Here is a 19,343-nt window from a genome sequence, read left to right on the forward strand (position 1 = left end):
ATTAACCATCGTGATGAAATATGTGAAGAGATAGAATGGAATTCTTGGAGGAAGAAGAATTGGATTTTAGAAGCATTTAGCCCCTATGGTAATCAAGACTATAGGGTAAACTACATTTTTAGTCCCTATCTTATACACCATATTTCAATTTGATCCATAACCTTTTAATTGTGTCAATTTGGTCCTTAACCTTTTAGTATCGGGTCAATTTAGTCTCTATTATTATCTTTTGAATGAAAATTGATGACATGGAAAATGACCAAAATAAAAAATTAGCTTCCGTTGATGTGAGAATAAACTAAAATTTTATTTTGGCCATTTTCCATATCATCAATTTTCATTCAAGATATAACAGTAAAAACTAAATTAACACGAGATTGAAAAGTTAGGGACCAAATTGACATAATTGAAAGGTTAGAGACCAAATTGAAATATGGTGTAAAGGATAGGGACCAAATATGTAGTTTACCCAAGACTATATATGAGAAGTCTCTGATGGTTGTATAAAAGATCTGGAGTTCAATTCCCGCCTACACCAAAAACTGATTGGTGTCTTGGTCTGATGATAAAGAGCAATTATCAGGAGCGGACGCCATAGGTTGAAACTCTCTCTCAAAAAAAAAAAAAAAATATATATATATATATATATATTTATATGAGAAGAATAATTGAAGCCGCGACAATTAAGCACATTATTGTCCTTCATTACTTGCTGAGAGGTTTCTTCTTTCTAGAGTAGTGTAATCTATATTTTATGACCCAAAAAAAAAAAAAAAAAAAAAAACCAGAAAGAAACTAATTAAACTCCAAAAGCTGCATGGAACATTCACTCGCTAGTACCTAAATAATTTCCTTTTGTATTGACTTACATATATACACATTTTATTTATATGAAAATATATACATATTCTAAGTTTTTTTTTTTTTTTTTTGAGGGGGATACATATTCTAAGTTAGTCAACACTTTCTTGTTCTATATTTATTTTCAATTTTGTGTCTTACCTATCTCTTTTGCATCGAATGATCCTATTTTGTCCTCCCCCCCCCCCCCCCCCCCCCCCCCCACACAAAAAAAACCCTACACTTTTTAAAATAAATAAATAATAGGTTTGACTAGAATTAATAAATGACGTTTAATATGTGAGCATTTTTTTTTTTTTGGAGAAAAAATATGTGAACATTTTAACTTTTTAATGAGATAGAATTATTTTAAAAAAGAAAAAGAAAGATAGAGTAAAGATATAATTTATTCAAATCTTATTATGTTTATTAAAGAACTGTTGTGGAAGCAGGGGCAGAGCCAAAAATTTTTGTTTGGGGGGGGGGGAGCCAAGTTGCAGCACTAATATATTTATCAAGACAACCTCCCCACACATTTTATTTGATAAGTTAAATATATACACAAAAAAAGAGTTTGGTATTTTTAATCAAAATTATGTTTGATGATGATCTTTTATAAAATAAAATTCATTTTTACCATTTTCATGGTAAAATTCTTAAAAAGTTTCATTTTCGATACAAATTATCAAATTTTATACTAAAGTAAGATTTTTTTTTTTTTTTTTTTAAATTGAACTAATGAAATTTTCAAAAACATGAATGATCCAACACTTGAAGGAACAAAGTTAGGTTTCAAATATATTTGAAGTTATCTTGATTTAACCCATTATGTGGCAACTAAAGAGACATTTCATGTGTAAATTTAGTGACAAGATTTTTTTAATGAGTCAATGACTTGTTAATCACCACATAATGGGTTGAAAAAGATAAATTCAAACATATTTGATGTCAAACTTTATCAAATATTTGACAGATATAAGAGCACATTTTACAATAAAGAATAGAATTGAAAAAAATAAAGCTATGTCTCTATAACTATTAGACCTTTTTTTTTTTAAGAGCATCATTGGACTAATTCAAATACTTGGGAGGACTAACTCTTATTTTTGTAGATTAAATTTTGAAAACATTAAAATAATTATATATATTTAAACAATCTTTCAAAATTTTGGGAGGACCATGGCCCCCACCCTTCAACATAGCTTCGCCCCTATTTGGGGGGGGGGGGGGGAGGAGTGAAGATATGAATTGAATAAAGTATCAACTACTTTCATACCATCTTCCAAAAAAAAAAAAAAAAAAAAATTATTGTTGATAAGAAAATATAGATTTAGTCTCTTAACCATTATTTCAAGAGCTAATTAAAAAAGAAGAAGACATGAAATATTGAATGTTGTTCTAAAAACGTTATTTGTGTTTTTTAAAAATATGTGTATGTGATAAAATATATAAAAATACATGTAATTTTATTTAAATACTAAAAATCGTTATTATGGTTACACTACCCTGCAGTCCCTAATTTGGTGCGTCAAAAGTTCATGTGTGTTAAGATGATGCTTAGATCGCCGATAGAAATGTTCGTTCTGAAGGGAGTCGTCCTCAGCTAATCCTGATCCTACAACAAGTTAAGCTATGAAAAGAAAGAAAGTGGTCACCGGTGTGGCGCTTGCCACAAGGTGTCCGATGTCAAAGTTAGAATGCCTAGAATAACAGAATATCTGATGTAGAATGTTTTGAGTGCGTGTGTACCTTTTCTTTTGGACCTTATGGGTTGGTATTTATACAAGTGTTTTCCTCTTCCCTCTAGCTGTTGGGGCTGCCTTAATGGTGATTTTATTCTCAAATCAGTAACGTCTTCATAGAATATTGACGGTGGGTTATTTCCCCAACGATATAGAAGTTCATCATTGTTTTGTTACGCTTCATTAATGATTGAGGACGGACGAGTCTGTTCTAGCCTGATGACAATTACTAGTTGGATGGTTTCCAGGATTGTCCTCATCATTGCTTCATCTTGTAGACGAAGGTATAATCGGGATCGTCATGTTATATGTCAGACTGAACGAGTGAACACATTGATTGCGTGGTCCTATTCTATGGATTACACTGTATGTACTTCTGCATCAAATCCTTACGTTCTGACCCAATGAAAAGTCCACGGATCGATCTACCTAGAAATTGCTTACCTATTTTCCTTCTGTACCCAACAAGATCATTTATTAACGCAAACTATTCATCAAAGAAAGTTTGTTAAAAGTACATAAACCCGTTTTGTATCACGTTATTTTATGGGAGGCTCTAAGTCTAACCCCGTTTGTCCTCCAAGCTTTTAATTTGGTGCACCTGCTAAAATTTTGTATCATATAGCACGTCATATTTTCGCATATGGGTATATGGTCTCCCAATATGGTGTAAAGAAAAACGACATAGGTAGAGCAAAGCTATCATAGACATGATGAGACGAGTCTGAATATATAGTTTAATAGTGTGAAAGAACTTACGAGTCTCGATGTTGTTGTTGGTATTACTTTGGTTGTCGTTGTTCTTGTTCTTTTGTTATTATTACTTTCTAAGCAATAAGTGTGCGTTTGTTTGGACTTTTTGAAGCCCAAAACGCGCATAAATTAAAAAGTGGACAAGAAAATGTGTTTGGCTGAGTCCAAAACGCAACTTTTTAAAAAAAGTTGCGTTTTGGGTTCAGGCAAAATGCAAGTCCGAAACGCGCTGAATTTATGGACCTCTGAGGTCCATAAATCAAAACGCGCTGCTGGCGTTTTGGACATTATTACCGTTGGACGTTTCATTTACGAAAATGCCCCTAATATCTCACGCAAACTCACACAAACTTATCAGTTCTCTCACACTCACCCATCTCATCTCTCTGCTCTTCACTCCGGACGCCCTCACCCCCACGCCTCCCAGCCTCGCTTGTATTTCTGCGCTCTGCTCCGTGGTAAGCTTCTTCCTCTTCTTCTTCTTCTTTCTTTCTTCGTCTTCTTCAACGCGATTCTGATCTTGGTTTTTTTTTTTTTTAATTTTATCTCTGTCTAATCTGATCTAAGAAATACGTTTTGAAGGTAGAGATTTGCTACCAAAACACTGAGTAACACTGATCTGCTACCAAAAACCACCAGGTACCAACTAATTCAGAAGCTTTTTTTTTTTTTTTTTTTTTTTTTTTTTTTACCGAGTGTGGGAAAAAAATTTTCAGATCTTGCATGCTTTTGTTTTCTTCAGCTTTAGCTCTCTTTGATTTGTTTTCTCGCAACCCAGAAATAGATTAATGGGTATTGTTTTTGTTGATTGGAATTTTAGTTGATTGGAATTAGTTTTTTTGTTTTCTCGGCAACCCAGAAATAGATTAATGGGTATTGTTTAAGTTTAAGCCTTGGAGAACGGATTCAGTGTTTATACTATCTGTAATAATGTTTTTATTTCTTAAATCTTGAATCCAAAAAGTTCAATCCAATTAAGCTTTGCGTTTTGTTCTATTCTTAATCTAGAAAAGAAAAAAAATTGCAATTATTTTTATAACTATAATTTTCGTTGTTACACCTTTATTTCTCAACATTGTAATCTGCTAGAATAGTTGAATCATAGTTGACACTTGACCCTTATATAATCATCCTTTTGAAGCTTAAGCTAAGTTACTTGTTGTCTTTTGAGGTTAGGATGGCATAGATGAAGTAATTAACCATCATATAAAATTCCTCTTGTTTCTCTGGGTGCCATGGCAGTGAAAATACTTGCTGCTCAGCTATAGATTCGACTGCTTCTTTCTCTTTTTATCAGAGCTTGCCTAGCATTCCCAAAGTACCTTTTACTCCAATATTTCAGTTGAGATTGACTTTTTTGGGAACCCTTGTCCATTGGAGGACCAGTGATTCTTGCATCCCGTACTGAGTACCCTCACAACCTTCATCTTTAAGCCACATTGCTTTGAATCGGAGGGCCGTTTTGGTCTGTAGAATCATGCTTGTTCATCGTCAGAGCAAAGCCATATAGGCTTGTGATCTGATGAGGAACCTCGATAGAGCAGTCATATACTTGCATATCTGTTACAATCTTCACATGTGAAAGGGTCTTGTCTACAGTATGGAATTTTACTTTTAGTGTCACACTTGTTTATACTTTTATCTGTAATTTTCTTTTTAATTGGGTCGATGCATTTGTAACTTGTAATTTTTCTTCAACAGTGGCATGTTAATGAACAGCAGGTGCAAAAACTTGTGAACATGGGCTTTGCCGAGCTGGATGTGAGAAGTGCTTTGCAAGTTGTTTTTTTGTTTTTGGTACTAGGTTTGTAGGCATGCCTAATCTAGATGAGTATAAAGGTGCTTGATTAAGTTTGGTTATTCACTTTATTATTGAGTTCAAGATGAGCTTGACCTTAAGACTGAATGCAAATTTTATATTCATGATTAGTTCATTAATTTTCAAAATATTTTTAACTTGTTAATGAGTTACACTGAGTTAATTAATTAAGGAAGTTATACAAGTTTGATTTAAGAAAATTATCTTCTTTAGTGTCATACACTAACCATGCAAAGAGCCTAACAGGCCTTGTGTGATCTGCTCATTCCCTGTGTTGGATTATTGCTTGATGCTGCCCAAAACCCATTTTATGATGAAACAAAAATATAAATGTTCCTTGGCCTAGCGGTCATAGAGACTTGACATTAGATTAGATAATTTATATTGTATGCATTGTTCAAATATATGTGTATGGTTAGCATATGGTTTTTAGAAATTTGCTTGCAATATAGGTGAAGAAACTTGCTGCACAAATTTTTTGTGCCCCTACAACTTTGCTTTAAGACATACCTTTTTGTGCATGCGTGAGTGTGGTGGTGGTGGGGGGAGGATATAGATAGAGAAAGAGACAAATTTTGCAGGTGTAAACTCTGTTGCTTTAAGACATACCTTAGTTGGTTAGGATTGTAGAGACAAAGTTTAATAATGATTAATTTTTTTGTTTGCTTGATATGGTTTTGCTAATATGCTTCAACCTCACTGGTTAACTTTATAGATGGGTAAAAACACCACTTCCAATCCCGAGGCAAAAAAGGCTAGAGCATTATGGGATAATGATTCAAGCTGAACAACTACTTTTTGTAACCTTTGTGTGGAACAGATTCAAATCGGGAATAGATCAAGAGGTGCTGCCTTTAGTACCAAAGGTTGGACCAATCTAGTGACCAAATTTTGTGATGAGACCGGTCAAAACTATGATAGGGATCAATTTAATCATCTTCTATCATCTTTTTTACATTTTTGTGTTGTACAATTTAAACTTGGATTATTGATATGTATTTTATATGTTTTTACATTTTTAGGTAGTACAATTTAAACTTGGATTATTGGTGTATATTTTATCATCTTTTTACATTTTGATTTTGTGCTTCATGATGATAAAAATTATTTAGATTTAATTAATATTAATAAGAAGTCATTAATAGTAATAACAAATAATTATGACACTAAAAAAGAAAAATTGCCCAAACATTATTAAAATAATACCAATAATATATATTTATTATTATTATTATTATTATTATTATTATTATTGTTTAGTAAGTATATGAAATAGATGATTTAATAAGTATGAAATAAACTCACATCCACAAAAAAAAAAAAAAAAAAAAAAAGTTTGAAATAAATTCCCTTATATATACATTGTCATTTTTGGTCATTTTACCCCTCAAAAAGCCACTTTTATAAGTGCTAGCCAAACACTCAGCTTTTTCATTATGCACTTTTTAACAGTTTTTACCAAACACTCAGCTTTTTGAAACTCCACTTTTTCATTATGCACTTTTAACAAAACTCCACTTTTTCATTATGCACTTTTTCAAAAAGCTGAACCAAACTCACCCTAAATATGAAAAGCAAATCCATCAGTCAACTGTTGTACAAATTAATATGCACATAACTAGCTAGACTATGAAAAAAAGGGTTTTAGCTACTTTTCCTCATTAAGTCTTCAGTCAATTTTTTTAATGAATAAAGATTTCTATCATTGAATAAGGAATGTGAATGTGATCTTTACTGTTACCATAAAATATAAATGCATTAATATATAATAAAGGATAACTGTCTATAGCACACGTTATGTATAACTTAAAATTCTTTCATATTTATTAGAAAAAAAATTTGAGAGATGGTCTAGCAATGAGTATTAATCTAAATTTATTAGCGGCAGAAATTGAGATTGATGCTACACACTTTTTGATTGGGTTGCTGGCTCTCATTTTAGTAATTTACAGCATACAACTTTTGTTATGAATTGCGGAAATCTCCTCAGCCAAATACTACACGTAATGCTTAAGCACTGCTTCCTCGAGGAAAATTAATGTACAAATGCAATGGCTAGAAAATGATCAGATCTAAGCCAGGATCAAAGGCGACTCCACGTTGAAGCTAAGGTGGTCACATGACCACTTGATTTGGACAAAAAATAATTATTATATATAAATTTTAAAAATTAATGACTTTTTTACCTTTAAAAGAAATTTCTGATCACCCTAAATTTCTTTAGGTTCAACATAATTAAACTTTGGACAAAGTCTAGCAACAAACTTATTGGTTGTAGACGAAGACTATAATTTCACTTAATATTTTTTTATTGGATGTGAATTTTGACAAATCCACTATTGAATTACATGTCCTACTTATATCCTTTATGCTTACAAAATTTCAATAAAATTAAAGAATAAAAATTATATTATCAATCAAATATTTAAATTTTGAGTTTTTATAGTTTAAAATTATATATAAAAAATAGGTTTATAGATCGTATAATAAATAACATCCGATTAGAATAAAATTTGACATGTGTTTTAAAAACATAAAGAACATACAATTTAACGGTTAGATTTTAAAAATATATAATCATTTTAATTTGTTTAGTGAAAGTTGTAGCCTTAGAATACAATTAAATTTGCAGTCAAACGTTTTCCTTAAACTTTGGTATCCTTAATAATATATTAGACCCTTACAAATAAAAAGGAAAAGTCCAAGAAAATTTTTATTGAACTAAAATTTTGAAAGACATGTAGCTTGCAGAATTGATAATGATACTATCATACAATGATTTTAAAATAAGATCGTAGAAGGAAATTATAAGACTTTATATATTTGCGTGTGTTTTTCTTGTTAAAATATGAAGTTTCCTAGAAAAAAATTCCTAAAGGCCATTGACTAGGATCTTGTTATTTTTCATAGTCTCCTTGCCGATTTTTTGCTTCATTGCGAGAGGTGGTGTCCTCCTAACTATATTTTTATCTGCTTAGTCTTTAAAGACTTGTATTTACCAAGAAAAAGAAGAAAAAGAAGTTACTGAGAAATTCCACCATATAATTACCATGTACCACCTAAGGAAACCAGGGAATGGACGAAATTTCCCTTTCCTCACTAATCAATTTCAGCTTTAGACCAATATTATTATTCTTATTATTATTTTTGGTTCGGTAATAGTCACATTTGGCCCTTCACCAACCTTCCTTTTTCGTAACACGTGCTCTCAGCGTGGCCACTAATGCAAAATCGCTATAAATACCAAGCAAAGCCTTCCCATTATTCCATACTATCATAAACCAAACACATTTCAAGTTTCAACCCTATAACTCTCAGCTCTCATCACATCAAAAATGGCTCCTGTTTCCTCAAAAATTGGCATAATAGGAGCTGGTGTTAGTGGCTTAGCAGCCGCTAAACAACTAGCCCACCACAACCCTTTAGTCTTTGAAGCCTCTGACTCTATTGGTGGGGTCTGGAGGCATTGTTCTTATAGTTCCACAAAGCTTCAGTCCCTTCGTTGTGATTATGAGTTTTCTGATTTCCCTTGGCCTGATAGGGATAGCACAAGTTTTCCATCTTATACTGAGATATTGGAATACTTAACATCTTATGCTAACCACTTTGATGTCCTCAAGTTTGTGAGGTTCAACTCAAAAGTGGTGGAGATTAGGTTTTTTGGTGATAGGGAAGCCACTGATCTCACTGGGAAACCTGGGGACTATCCTACTATATTGCCTGGACACCCTGTTTGGGAGGTTGCTGTGCAAAGCAACCATTCAAATACCATTGAGGTCGTTACCCTTTTTTTTTTTTCTTTAACTAATAAAAAATATATGGCTACGAGGGTTTTACTAGCTAGGGTTCCAAAGGAAAAAGAACATGATTTTCTTATTTCTTTCTTTGTGTATTTCCTTTCATTTACTCCGTATTTTCCTATCTATTTAGAACCTACATACTCCCTTCTTTCCTAGTTTCTAATCTCTCTCTCTTTTTTTTTTTTCTTTATATATATATATATATAAATCCTAGCTGGCCTCCAAAAAAAAATTTGACACCTGTAGTTTGGCCTATGTCAACCTTCAAAGTCTTATATATTTTGCGACAAGCGGGATATATAATTTGTTGATAATGAGTAAAAATCATTTGGTTCAATATGAGCGTTTAACTTTATGATTTAGCAATTTTTGTTTGTCAAAAATCTCTTTTGTTTCAATATGAGCGTTCAACTTTATGCTTTAGCAATCTTTGCTTGTCAAAAATCTTTTTTTTTTTTTTTTGAGTAATCAAAGTTTAAAATGAACCAAAATAAATCAAACACACATGGGTAGGCTATAAATATATAATTTTTGTGTGATCCTTTGGTCCACCGATTGTATAGTTGGCAATACGAGGAATCTTATAATGAAACTTCCTATAAGTATATTACCTAGAAATTAAGGTCAAACGTCTATGTATATACGATCGTTAGTATTATCTTTACATCTACCTAGTATTTTGGTGACTAGATTATTATTATTGACTTGTGTAAATTTATTCGATTCATTTCAGTGGTATGCCTTCGAGTTTCTTGTGGTTTGCATTGGAAAATATGGAGATGTACCTAAAATCCCAGAATTTCCACGAAACAAAGGCCCTGAAATATTTCAGGGTCAGGTCTTGCATACCATTGATTACTGCAAACTTCAAAAGGAAGAGACTTCACAACTACTTAAGGGGAAGAAGGTTGCAGTCATTGGTTTCAAGAAATCAGCTATTGATTTAGCACTCGAGTGCGCAGAGGAGAACCAAGGTATAAAGATCTCTCTCTCTCTCTCTCTCTCTATATATATATATATATATAAAGGTTTTATACATCTTATAATATTGAATTCATTCATTTATTTCGCTCACAAAATATTGTTGGATCCCTATCCTAAAGAAAGAAACAAGTTCAGTGATGTGTAGTCATCATGCTCCAATTCAATTGTCATCACCTTGTTAAGTGACCTATCAAAATTTTTTTTTCTTATTATTAGCTTAATTTGTTTTTTTTTTTAATTATTTTTTTATAGGTAGTATAGTTTATTTCTAACAAGCACAATCAATGGGATGGTTGATGGGTTATACAGCTAATAGCGGCTAGTAATTTATGATTTTCAAACTCTGTTAGTCTTTGTATCAAAATTCTCACATTTTCCACAAGTGTGGAAGATAAAGTGAAGAGTTGAATTATTAGGAATCCATACTGCAGGAGTTGTGAATTTTTTACAGACAAAGTGTACGTAGAAGATGAAGTCAAAAGTGGAGTCAATTTTTAATGAAGTAATAAGTAATATCCTATAAGGACGTAATGTAAAATCTAAGTCTTACACCTCCAATTTCAAATTATCACGTCATCACATTACATATTAGAGAATAGACATAACCATACTCAATAAATTTTAATACTTATTTGAAAATACAACTTAATTATGAGTTTATTGAGATATTATTATGTGCAGTAAGATGTATTGAGTTTTAAGTAAAAAATTGATGTGATAATCTCTTATTGGATAGTGTAAAATATGAATTTTATAATTCATCATTACAAATTAGACTCATATATATATATATATATATATATATATATATAAATAAAAGATTGAATAAATATGCTCCTAAGTGCATCAAGTTTGTCGTTTTCCCTTTGTTTCCGTAACTTGCAATTACCCATTTTGGATAAAGTTGATTGTTTAGGGACTTCTGCTCGCCAATTACCTCTTGTTTCAGTAGACTTTTTGCTCTTTAATTGAAACATAGAATCAATTTGGTCCAAAAGACAATAGTGAATGTAGTGCAATTTAATTATTTCTTATTTTTCACGTTATGTTGTTGGAATTTGCATGGTTTGGGTTTCACACAATCAAGACGCATTTGACTTGTTGACTTTACACGTTTGTACATTTTAGACGATTCCAAAACACATGCATTAGAATTCCGCACATCTTCTGTACATTATGAGCAAAAGAAAAGACTAAGTTTCAACTTTCAACAACGCCCACTGAAGCAACGGGTGTCATTATATGATTATGATATGTCTGCTCCGTATTGGGCCAGTCTTGGAAAATTCTTGACACCGATATGTTCCCTTTAATTGATGTCAACAATTTTTCAATGGAAATTTTGAGATGCATTAAATGTGCAAGAAAATAACTTTTGTTCCTGTTTTACTTTCAAAATTAAAAAGTACGAAGAAAATTTCTTTTTCTTTTTCTTTTTTTAAATAATTCAAATGTTAGGGTGGAGGATTTGAACTTCTTGACTTTTTCCACCTCATTTTGTTTTTAGAAAGGTTTAGGACAACTATTATGTCACAATTTTGATATGACCAACCACGAGTATGGTTTTAAAAATTGAACCGTTCAATGAATCGTTTTTGCACCTAATATTTGGTTTGTGACCAGTTTTGGATAGTTTTATTGGATCGAATTGGTACCCAATTCCTAGTTGAATCGGCTCTACCAACTGGTTTGGTTTGGTTTTTAAACTATGACTATGAGTAAGGGATAAAAAGTTATGGATCCATGTAAAAATTATTGTCTACTACTCACAGCCACTTTAACAAATTGTGACAAATGTTGTGTAAAAAAAAAAATTGTAAAATTGAAATGCCATATGTCATTCCTTTGTATTTGCTAAAAAATAGTGATATTAAGAGAATTATAAATTTATTATATAAGTGTTAAAAACTGTAAAGCTTGATAGTAATTTTAGTATTTTCCCATTAAAATGATGGAAAACTCTCTACAAATTCCGAGAAAAGCTAAACCTTTGTCAATCCCTTTAGGAGAACAATTCATATATTCTTTTTTTATTTCAAGGAAATTTGGATAATTTCTTAGTGGATTGGCTATTTAGATTGCATTATGAGATGATCAATATTTTGATGTTTTGCAGGACCAGAAGGACAACCTTGCACCATGGTGGTAAGGACTTTGCACTGGACAGTTCCCCATTACTGGATTTGGGGTTTGCCATTTTACATGTTTTACTCAACAAGATCCTCTCAGTTCCTCCATGAAAAGCCTAACCAAAGCTTTCTCAGAACTCTTCTTTGCCTTCTTTTATCTCCAATGGTAATTGATCAATATTAATTTTTACTGTATGCACTTAAAAATTAACTTTTAGTCTGGTTGATGAGTAGAGTGCCAATGTTAATAAGTTGTTTTATATAATGATCTATGACAGAGGCGAGGAGCTTCAAAAATGATCGAGTCCTATTTGCTGTGGAAACTTCCTCTGCAGAAGTATGGATTAAAACCAGACCACCCTTTTGAAGAAGACTATGCATCTTGTCAGATGGCTATCATGCCAGAGAATTTCTTCTCCGAGGCTGATAAGGGAAAGATTCTCTTTAAAAGAGCATCAAATTGGTGGTTCTCAAAGGAAGGAATTGAATTTGATGATGACACCAAACTGGAGGCTGATGTTGTTGTTCTTGCAACTGGTTACGATGGGAAGAAAAAGCTCAAAGCTATCTTACCAGAGCCTTTCCGTACTTTGTTAGAATATCCTTCGGGTATCATGCCCTTGTATAGGTAATTAACAATTCTACTCCTAAAATTGTAATCATTGCTTCTAAACTGTAACATTGTCAAAATATACTTCAATATGCTCTTCCAAACCCCGCAAATGTAAAAGTTTTATGCACTAGATATGACCTTTTAATAATGATGCAATTATCTTCTTTTTAATTGCAGGGGCACAATCCATCCATTAGTTCCGAACATGGCATTTGTGGGTTACCTTGAGAGTGTTACAAACCTTCATACGTCGGAGCTGCGTTCCATATGGCTAGCTCGTCTGGTAGATGAGAAATTCAAGCTCCCTAGTGTTGAGAAGATGATTGAACAGACAACAAAAGAAATGGCAGTCTCCAAGAAGACAACCAGGTTCTACAAGAGGCACTGCATTTCTACCTTCAGCATTAACCACAGTGATGAAATATGTGAAGAGATGGGATGGAATTCTTGGAGGAAGAAGAATTGGATTTCAGAAGCATTTAGCCCCTATGGTAGTCAAGACTATATATGAGAGGAATAAAGGAAGCGGCGATAATATAGCAAATTATTGTCCTTCATTACTTGCTAAGAGGTTTCTCCTTTCTATTGTAGAATAATCTATAGTTTATAACCATAAAAGGGGAAACTAATTAAACATAATATATATGTATTATAAAAAAAAAAAATTGTAGCATGTAAAGGAGGTTTCTATGTTTGAATAAACAATATTTCTTTGATCTACCCAAAAAAAAAAAAAAAACAAAAAATTTCTACTTACATTGTTCAGAAAATTGGAGAGGTAAAACCAGAGTATAAGAGCAATACTGAACAAGGACCACTTAAAGGACCTTCCAAAAGCATTTAATATCTCTATAGGGGGTACACCTCTTGGCACCAATAATCAATCAGGTCATGTTGTCATGTGTGGTTTGACTTGCATTTTATTTATTTTGTTGCTTGATAGTGAAAATTTTTATTTATGTATGGTTTGACTTGTTGGAGCATGAGCAATGCCGCTTTATCTCAAAATCAATTGGTAATCAGAAAGATACTCAAAAAATTTTTATAGCATTTGACATCGAATCATGCGAGCTTCTTTTAGAGTAGTTATAATAAGCCAAATTATGATCTTCCCAACATCCTTTACAAGGAGAATCATGGTTAGAATCCCCCTCTCCCACTTATTAGAACTATTGAATTGTAAAATAATTTTTTTTTTAAATCATAAAAACTTATGGGTAATTATTATAGGTAGGAGGATCAGGTATCTTTTCAAAAAGATTAGTCTTGAAATTGCAAAAGCTTAGGGTCTATTTGGATTGAGTTTATTTTTGTTGAAACTGAAAACTGAAACTGAAAACACTGTAACAAAATAATTTTTAAATGTGTGAATAGTGTCGTGAGACCTATTTTTAATGAAAAAGTTGTTGAAAAGTGATATTTGTGGGTCCCGTGAATAGTGCATGGGACCCACTGATGTGATAAAGGGACAAAAAAGTAAGAAAAGTGCTGCTACTGTTCATGAACAGTAGCCAGTAGCCGCTGTCCCCTAATGCAGCTGACAAAAAAAAGAAGAGAGAAAACGCAACTCACAAAACACAACGCACGTTTCAGTGCTATCCAAACACATACTTAATTAGGCAATTTTATAAGTATCTATGATCTAAAAGATTACATCCATTAAAAAAATGAACTAGCTTCTACAAGATTAATAACGAAATTACATTTTGAAAAAAGAATTGATAATTTATACAATATCGCAACATAACTAGAGGTAGTTAGTGTCCATTCCGCCTATTGCTAGCTTATCCATTACATGCCTAATAAGTTAGAGGACGTTGCATAAAGCATACAAATAATTCGGGGGCAAGACGACTAAAACCAAATACAGAGCTACCATGTCACAACAGAAAAGAGTTATAATTAATTGGAGTTACTTGGGAAATGTACAACTAGATTAAAGGAGCCTATACTTGGAGCTGTCCAAAACATGTTTTTAAGTTGTAACACAATATTCTTCGCATGTACCCCCAAAAAAAAAAAAAAAAAAAAAATCCTCTAGTGTTAAATATAAAGCTATCCTATATTGCAAAGTTTCTGTACTACCTTGTGACTTGTGAGATGATGGATCATTACTCCCAATCCCAACAACCTGAGCTCCTGCTTTCTAAAATTTCTCTTGGAATCCCTGAAAGCACAAGCCTGTCAGAGTATGAATAATAGTTCTTTGTTTGTGCCTGCATAACCTAAAGGCTTTCTTTGATTGTGTGACGACAATGTCTATGTGAATCTATCCGGCTATTCCCGTAAAACTATGATCATTGCGTGTAGTATTAAAAAACCTGTCAAAACAGTTAATTACTTTTTCATGATTTACTAATGTATGCCTTAAGGGCATATGTTAGTAAATCCCTAACACTAATAAGAAATGTAAAGCTTGATGACAGGGTTTTCTTTTGAGAGTAAAGCTTGATGATTCTGTTTGGGCTTGAAAAGTGGGGTTATTGAGTATGGCCAAATGTGTGTGGATGGATCTCTTGGCTTTGACATTAACTCATAGTAAGTTCCAATTCAGAACATTGACAAAATCGTTTATTCTTTTAAGTTATATGATGATTGAATTTTATATAAAAGTTTGTCCAACTTTTGAAGTTTCAAAATATGAAAATGGATGGCAATTTATGCCCGACCCGTGGATACCCAGCCCGGCCCGACCCTGTAAAGAATAGGGCCGAGTTTGGGTTAAAAAAAAAACCCGAAGTAGGTCCAGGTTTTGGTAAAAATTTGTCCTGAACCCGGACCCGACCCAACCTGTTTAAACTTAAAGTAAAATTACTAAAATACCTATATATATATATATATATGTCACTTATATCAAACCCTAACCCTATTTTCATTTCTTTGATGTCTCTCTTATTAGGACTGAGCACTTGACTCGAGCCACCCGAAAACCGACCCAACCCTAACCAATAGGTTTTGGGCGAGTCTGAGAATATTCGAGTCAGGTTTCAGGTCTTATTTTCGGGTTATTGTCGAGTTTGAGTCGGTATTGGGTTGGTTTCGGGTCATATAAATACCCAAAGTCTGAACCCGATTTTTGTGTTTTTGAAAAAAAAACCCTACGTTGGTCTCTCTTCAGTCTCCGCCTCTCTCAGCTCTCTCTTTATTCCTCAAAGGCTTAAACCTCATCCTTAAAAGCCAGTTTCAAGCTATTTGCTCCATTTGTCTCTGTGTAAGTCATAGAATAAATAGCTAAACCTATTTCTTGTTATCTCTGTTTCTTGTTAATATAGTTGGGTTTTTAATACTTTCGGATTTTGGGGTTTTTTTCTATGTGAATATCCTGTTTGGGTTTGATTTTCTTGCGTTTGTTGATATGAGTTTGGCTTGAATTGTTTTTTTTTTTAGGACCCATTTCGATTTTTTTTTTTTTTCAGGTTTTTAACTAAAGAGCTCTTCTGCCTTTCTTTGGGTTTCACTATTTTGCTTTATATATAAAAAAAATACGAAGTCCCTCTGATTTTGTTTTGTTTTATTTTGTTATTCTATGTCTGACCAAACTGTGGTTAAATGGAGCAACCAGTTTTGGACGACATCATCAATCGGCTTCTGGAAGTCCGAGGTCGACCAGGCAAGCAGGTCCAACTCTCCGAGTCTGAGATCCAACAACACTGTGGCACTTCCAGAGAGATTTTCTTGCAACAGCCTAACCTGTTGGACCTTCAAGCGCCTATCAAGATTTGTTTTCCAATACCCACTTTTTGTTTTTAGGTTTTATTTTCAAAATTTGGCTTTTTTTGATTTTTAGTTTGGGAAATTTGATGTGGGTTTGTTTGATTGGTTCGTTTCTGGGATATTTGTGTGGAAATTTCTAACAAACCCAGTTGTGTTTGTGTTTTTATTTTTAATTTTTGGTTTAGTCTATGTCTTAGGTGTGTTTCATTTGATTCTGTGTGTCTATTGTTGGAACCCATGAAGAATTTTGGTTGTCGAAGTTTAAAGCCCACTTGGGGTTTCATTTGATTCTGTGTTTAGTGATAACTACTGTGATTGGATTGAGGTATTGGATCTTATTTTGTTGGGTATTGGATCTTATAAATAGTGAAAACAAGGATGACTAGTTCTTTCTTTGGAGGGAGTGATATTGCTGGTTTTGCTGAAAGTTGCATATGAGAGAATACTGGGAACTATTGAGGATTTGACTTAACACTATTATTTCTTGCCTAGCATACAACCATGAAGAAAAACTCATCAATGAACATGATGGGTGTGTTTTCACTTGCTCCTTTGATGGTTCAGTGAAGATATTGTTGATTTTGTGTTTTTATTGTGTATATTCATTTAATAGTCATAAATGTGGCTTGCTAAGGAGATTTTAGCTTTTATTTTCTACTGTTAATAGCAGATTCAAATAGTTAAATAGTATGATTTTTTTTATAAATGATTTGATATTGGATTTTTTATTTTTAATGAGAGATTATTATTGCAAAAAAGAATATAGTAACATTTAGTATAAAGGTTCATGGAAAACAAGCAGCAGAGGAAAAAAAAAAAAAAAAAGAACCCAACCCGAGACTCGGAAAACCGGCTTATTAAAAAAAAAAAAAAAAAAAACTTGAGACCTGACCCGAGACCCGAAAAACCAACCCGATTTCAGACCCGATTTTTCGGGTCGAGTCGGGTTTTAGGCAGTCAAACCAGATTCCTATTGGGTCGAGTTTCGGGTCACAGGAAACCTGACCCGACTCGACCCAATATCAGTCTTGTCTCTTATAGCTCAAGCCGCCTCTCAGTGCTCTCACCTCAACTCTTAGTCTCATTTTTTCTCAAGCCACCCCACACGGTCTCACCCAATCACCCTCACCCTCACTCTCATTCACTCACTGACCCGCCCTCACCTTCACTCTCATCACGTGGTGGTTACTATTTTGCCTAGGAGAAGCACGGAGGTTAGATTAAAGAGAGATATGAGAGGTTTAGGCTGTCACAGGTAGAGAAGCCCTTTGGTGATGATCGAAGGAGCTCTTGGTCATGTTGAGGTCAGGCTTGAGCTTCGGCCTAGATGTCGGATTGATGGCTGAAACCACAACTGATCATTGAAGATCTTGGTGGTCTGAGATAGAGAGAGGCCGAGTAGGAGTCCAAGATCGGAGATAGAGACTTGGTGGACCGAGTTCTCCAATATTATTTTTGGGTTCATTTTTTTTTTTGGATTCATGTCCTCTCTCAAATCTGTGAGTTTATGTTTGTGATCCTGTGAATTTGTGTTTGAAAGAGAAACTCCTTTTTTTTTTAAAGATTGTATGGCCATGGATTAAGGCCTTTAGAAAAGGCACTGATGTGGCTAACAGAGCCCGCGGGTTTGGATGTTAAAAAAAACCTGTTTATGCGAGTTCGAGTTTCATGGTGGGGCAATCGGGTCGGGTTCGGGCATAAAGAAACCCGACCTGAACTTAACCCGTTGCCATTCCTATATGAAATCCATCTGAACTATCGTAGCTTCGGAGTGTCAGGTGGCTTGAAAGCTTTTATATAAAGCTTGTGCATGTGGTTTCATGATGCAAAGAGAGATTTAGAGAGACTGAAAAGTAAAACACAGTTTTGAAGCTGACTGAAAGAAAGAGATTAGTGTTTTGTGCGGCACTGAGGGAAAAAATAAAAGGTGATTTTTTTTTTTGCTCGAGACAGACAAGGAAAATAAATTGGGGGTTTTCTCTGGAACGATTATTTGGATGCTACAATCACAAAGAGTTGAAGTATTCATAGTGGAAGATCTTACTACCGGATTTTGTGGTGAGGTTGTATTTGTTCCTAAAGATATTCTTGTATTTTACCAATTTACTGTGAACTCAGGTTTTGGGTATAGCTTGAGTGTTATAATCTCTATTTTATTATAGTGGATTGATTAGATTTGCCTTGTGGTTTTTCCCTCTACACTGGAGAGTTTTTCATGTAATTTCTTGGTATTCTTGTTAGTTGATTTTTTTATCGCTTTTGTAGATTTCTATTTTCTTAATTTATTGCTTAGGTTATATTTAATTTAATTACGGGATTTATCCCAACAGAAAGAAGCCTCAGCCCAACTCTTTGGCTATGAACCCTACCTTTCCTATTTTCGACCCTTTATTTCTCTTGGTAGAGGTTTTTTTTGATGAGTCTCTTGGTAGAGGTTTCACATTGGCTTTACTCACATACGAATACGATAGCCTAGCCAAAGTTGGTCTTGTTCGTTACACCACGAATTACAACCCAGGTCTGGCAACTGGGTCCGGATGCGTAGTCCTCGTTGTCAAGCCTGTTGGGTGCCTTACCGTGTGGGTCCAGCCCACTTGCTTGCCATGCCTTGTCAAAGCTCATTTATGAGCTTGGTTCCAAGAGTCTTCAAATTCAGCTTTCCATTTATTGAGAAGTGACCAAAACATGGAGAGGTCTAACTTCTCTTAATGAGAAGTGTTCCAAAAGTCAGCATGCCATTTTCTTGGGCAGTGACTTAGGCGTGTGAGACACGCTGAAACTGACAAAAGAAGAAAAGAAGGAAAACAAAGGCATTCGGCCTTGTGAGCAAAGCTGAAAATTGAGAGCCTTTCTTGGCCATTGTATGTGAGTTCCAAAGAGACCAAAACACAAAAAGAGAGAGCTTCAGCTGGAGGTGCAGTCCGAAAAATAGAGAGAAACACAGTGAGA

The 19,343-nt window shown here is 33.7% G+C and overlaps 1 protein-coding gene and 1 long non-coding RNA gene across 2 annotated transcripts; both read left to right on the forward strand.

The window, feature by feature from the left end:
- The first annotated feature begins 3,423 nt into the window (after positions 1-3,423).
- LOC126706597 (uncharacterized) lies at positions 3,424-6,132 on the forward strand. The gene is made up of 3 exons (XR_007648661.1): positions 3,424-3,793; positions 3,918-3,974; positions 5,870-6,132. It is a non-coding gene; the product is annotated as an uncharacterized LOC126706597 (long non-coding RNA).
- A 2,310-nt stretch (positions 6,133-8,442) lies between these two features.
- LOC126706594 (probable flavin-containing monooxygenase 1) lies at positions 8,443-13,350 on the forward strand. The gene is made up of 5 exons (XM_050406130.1): positions 8,443-8,930; positions 9,688-9,928; positions 12,055-12,233; positions 12,346-12,695; positions 12,858-13,350. Exons 1-5 carry the CDS (start codon positions 8,490-8,492, stop codon positions 13,189-13,191), a joined length of 1,545 nt encoding a protein of 514 aa, XP_050262087.1. The 5' UTR covers positions 8,443-8,489; the 3' UTR covers positions 13,192-13,350.
- The last annotated feature ends 5,993 nt before the right edge of the window (positions 13,351-19,343 follow it).

This window comes from Quercus robur, chromosome 11, assembly GCF_932294415.1.
Source record: "Quercus robur chromosome 11, dhQueRobu3.1, whole genome shotgun sequence".
NCBI classification, from domain to species: domain Eukaryota; kingdom Viridiplantae; phylum Streptophyta; class Magnoliopsida; order Fagales; family Fagaceae; genus Quercus; species Quercus robur.

Excerpts from the sequence above, each read along its gene's own strand:
- LOC126706594 (XM_050406130.1), top strand. The coding sequence starts at position 8,490 with ATGGCTCCTGTTTCCTCAAAAATTGGCATAATAGGAGCTGGTGTTAGT. Across the intron at positions 8,931-9,687 it reads ACCATTCAAATACCATTGAG|TGGTATGCCTTCGAGTTTCT; the intron begins GTCGTTACCCTT and ends GATTCATTTCAG. Across the intron at positions 12,696-12,857 it reads GGTATCATGCCCTTGTATAG|GGGCACAATCCATCCATTAG; the intron begins GTAATTAACAAT and ends TTTTAATTGCAG.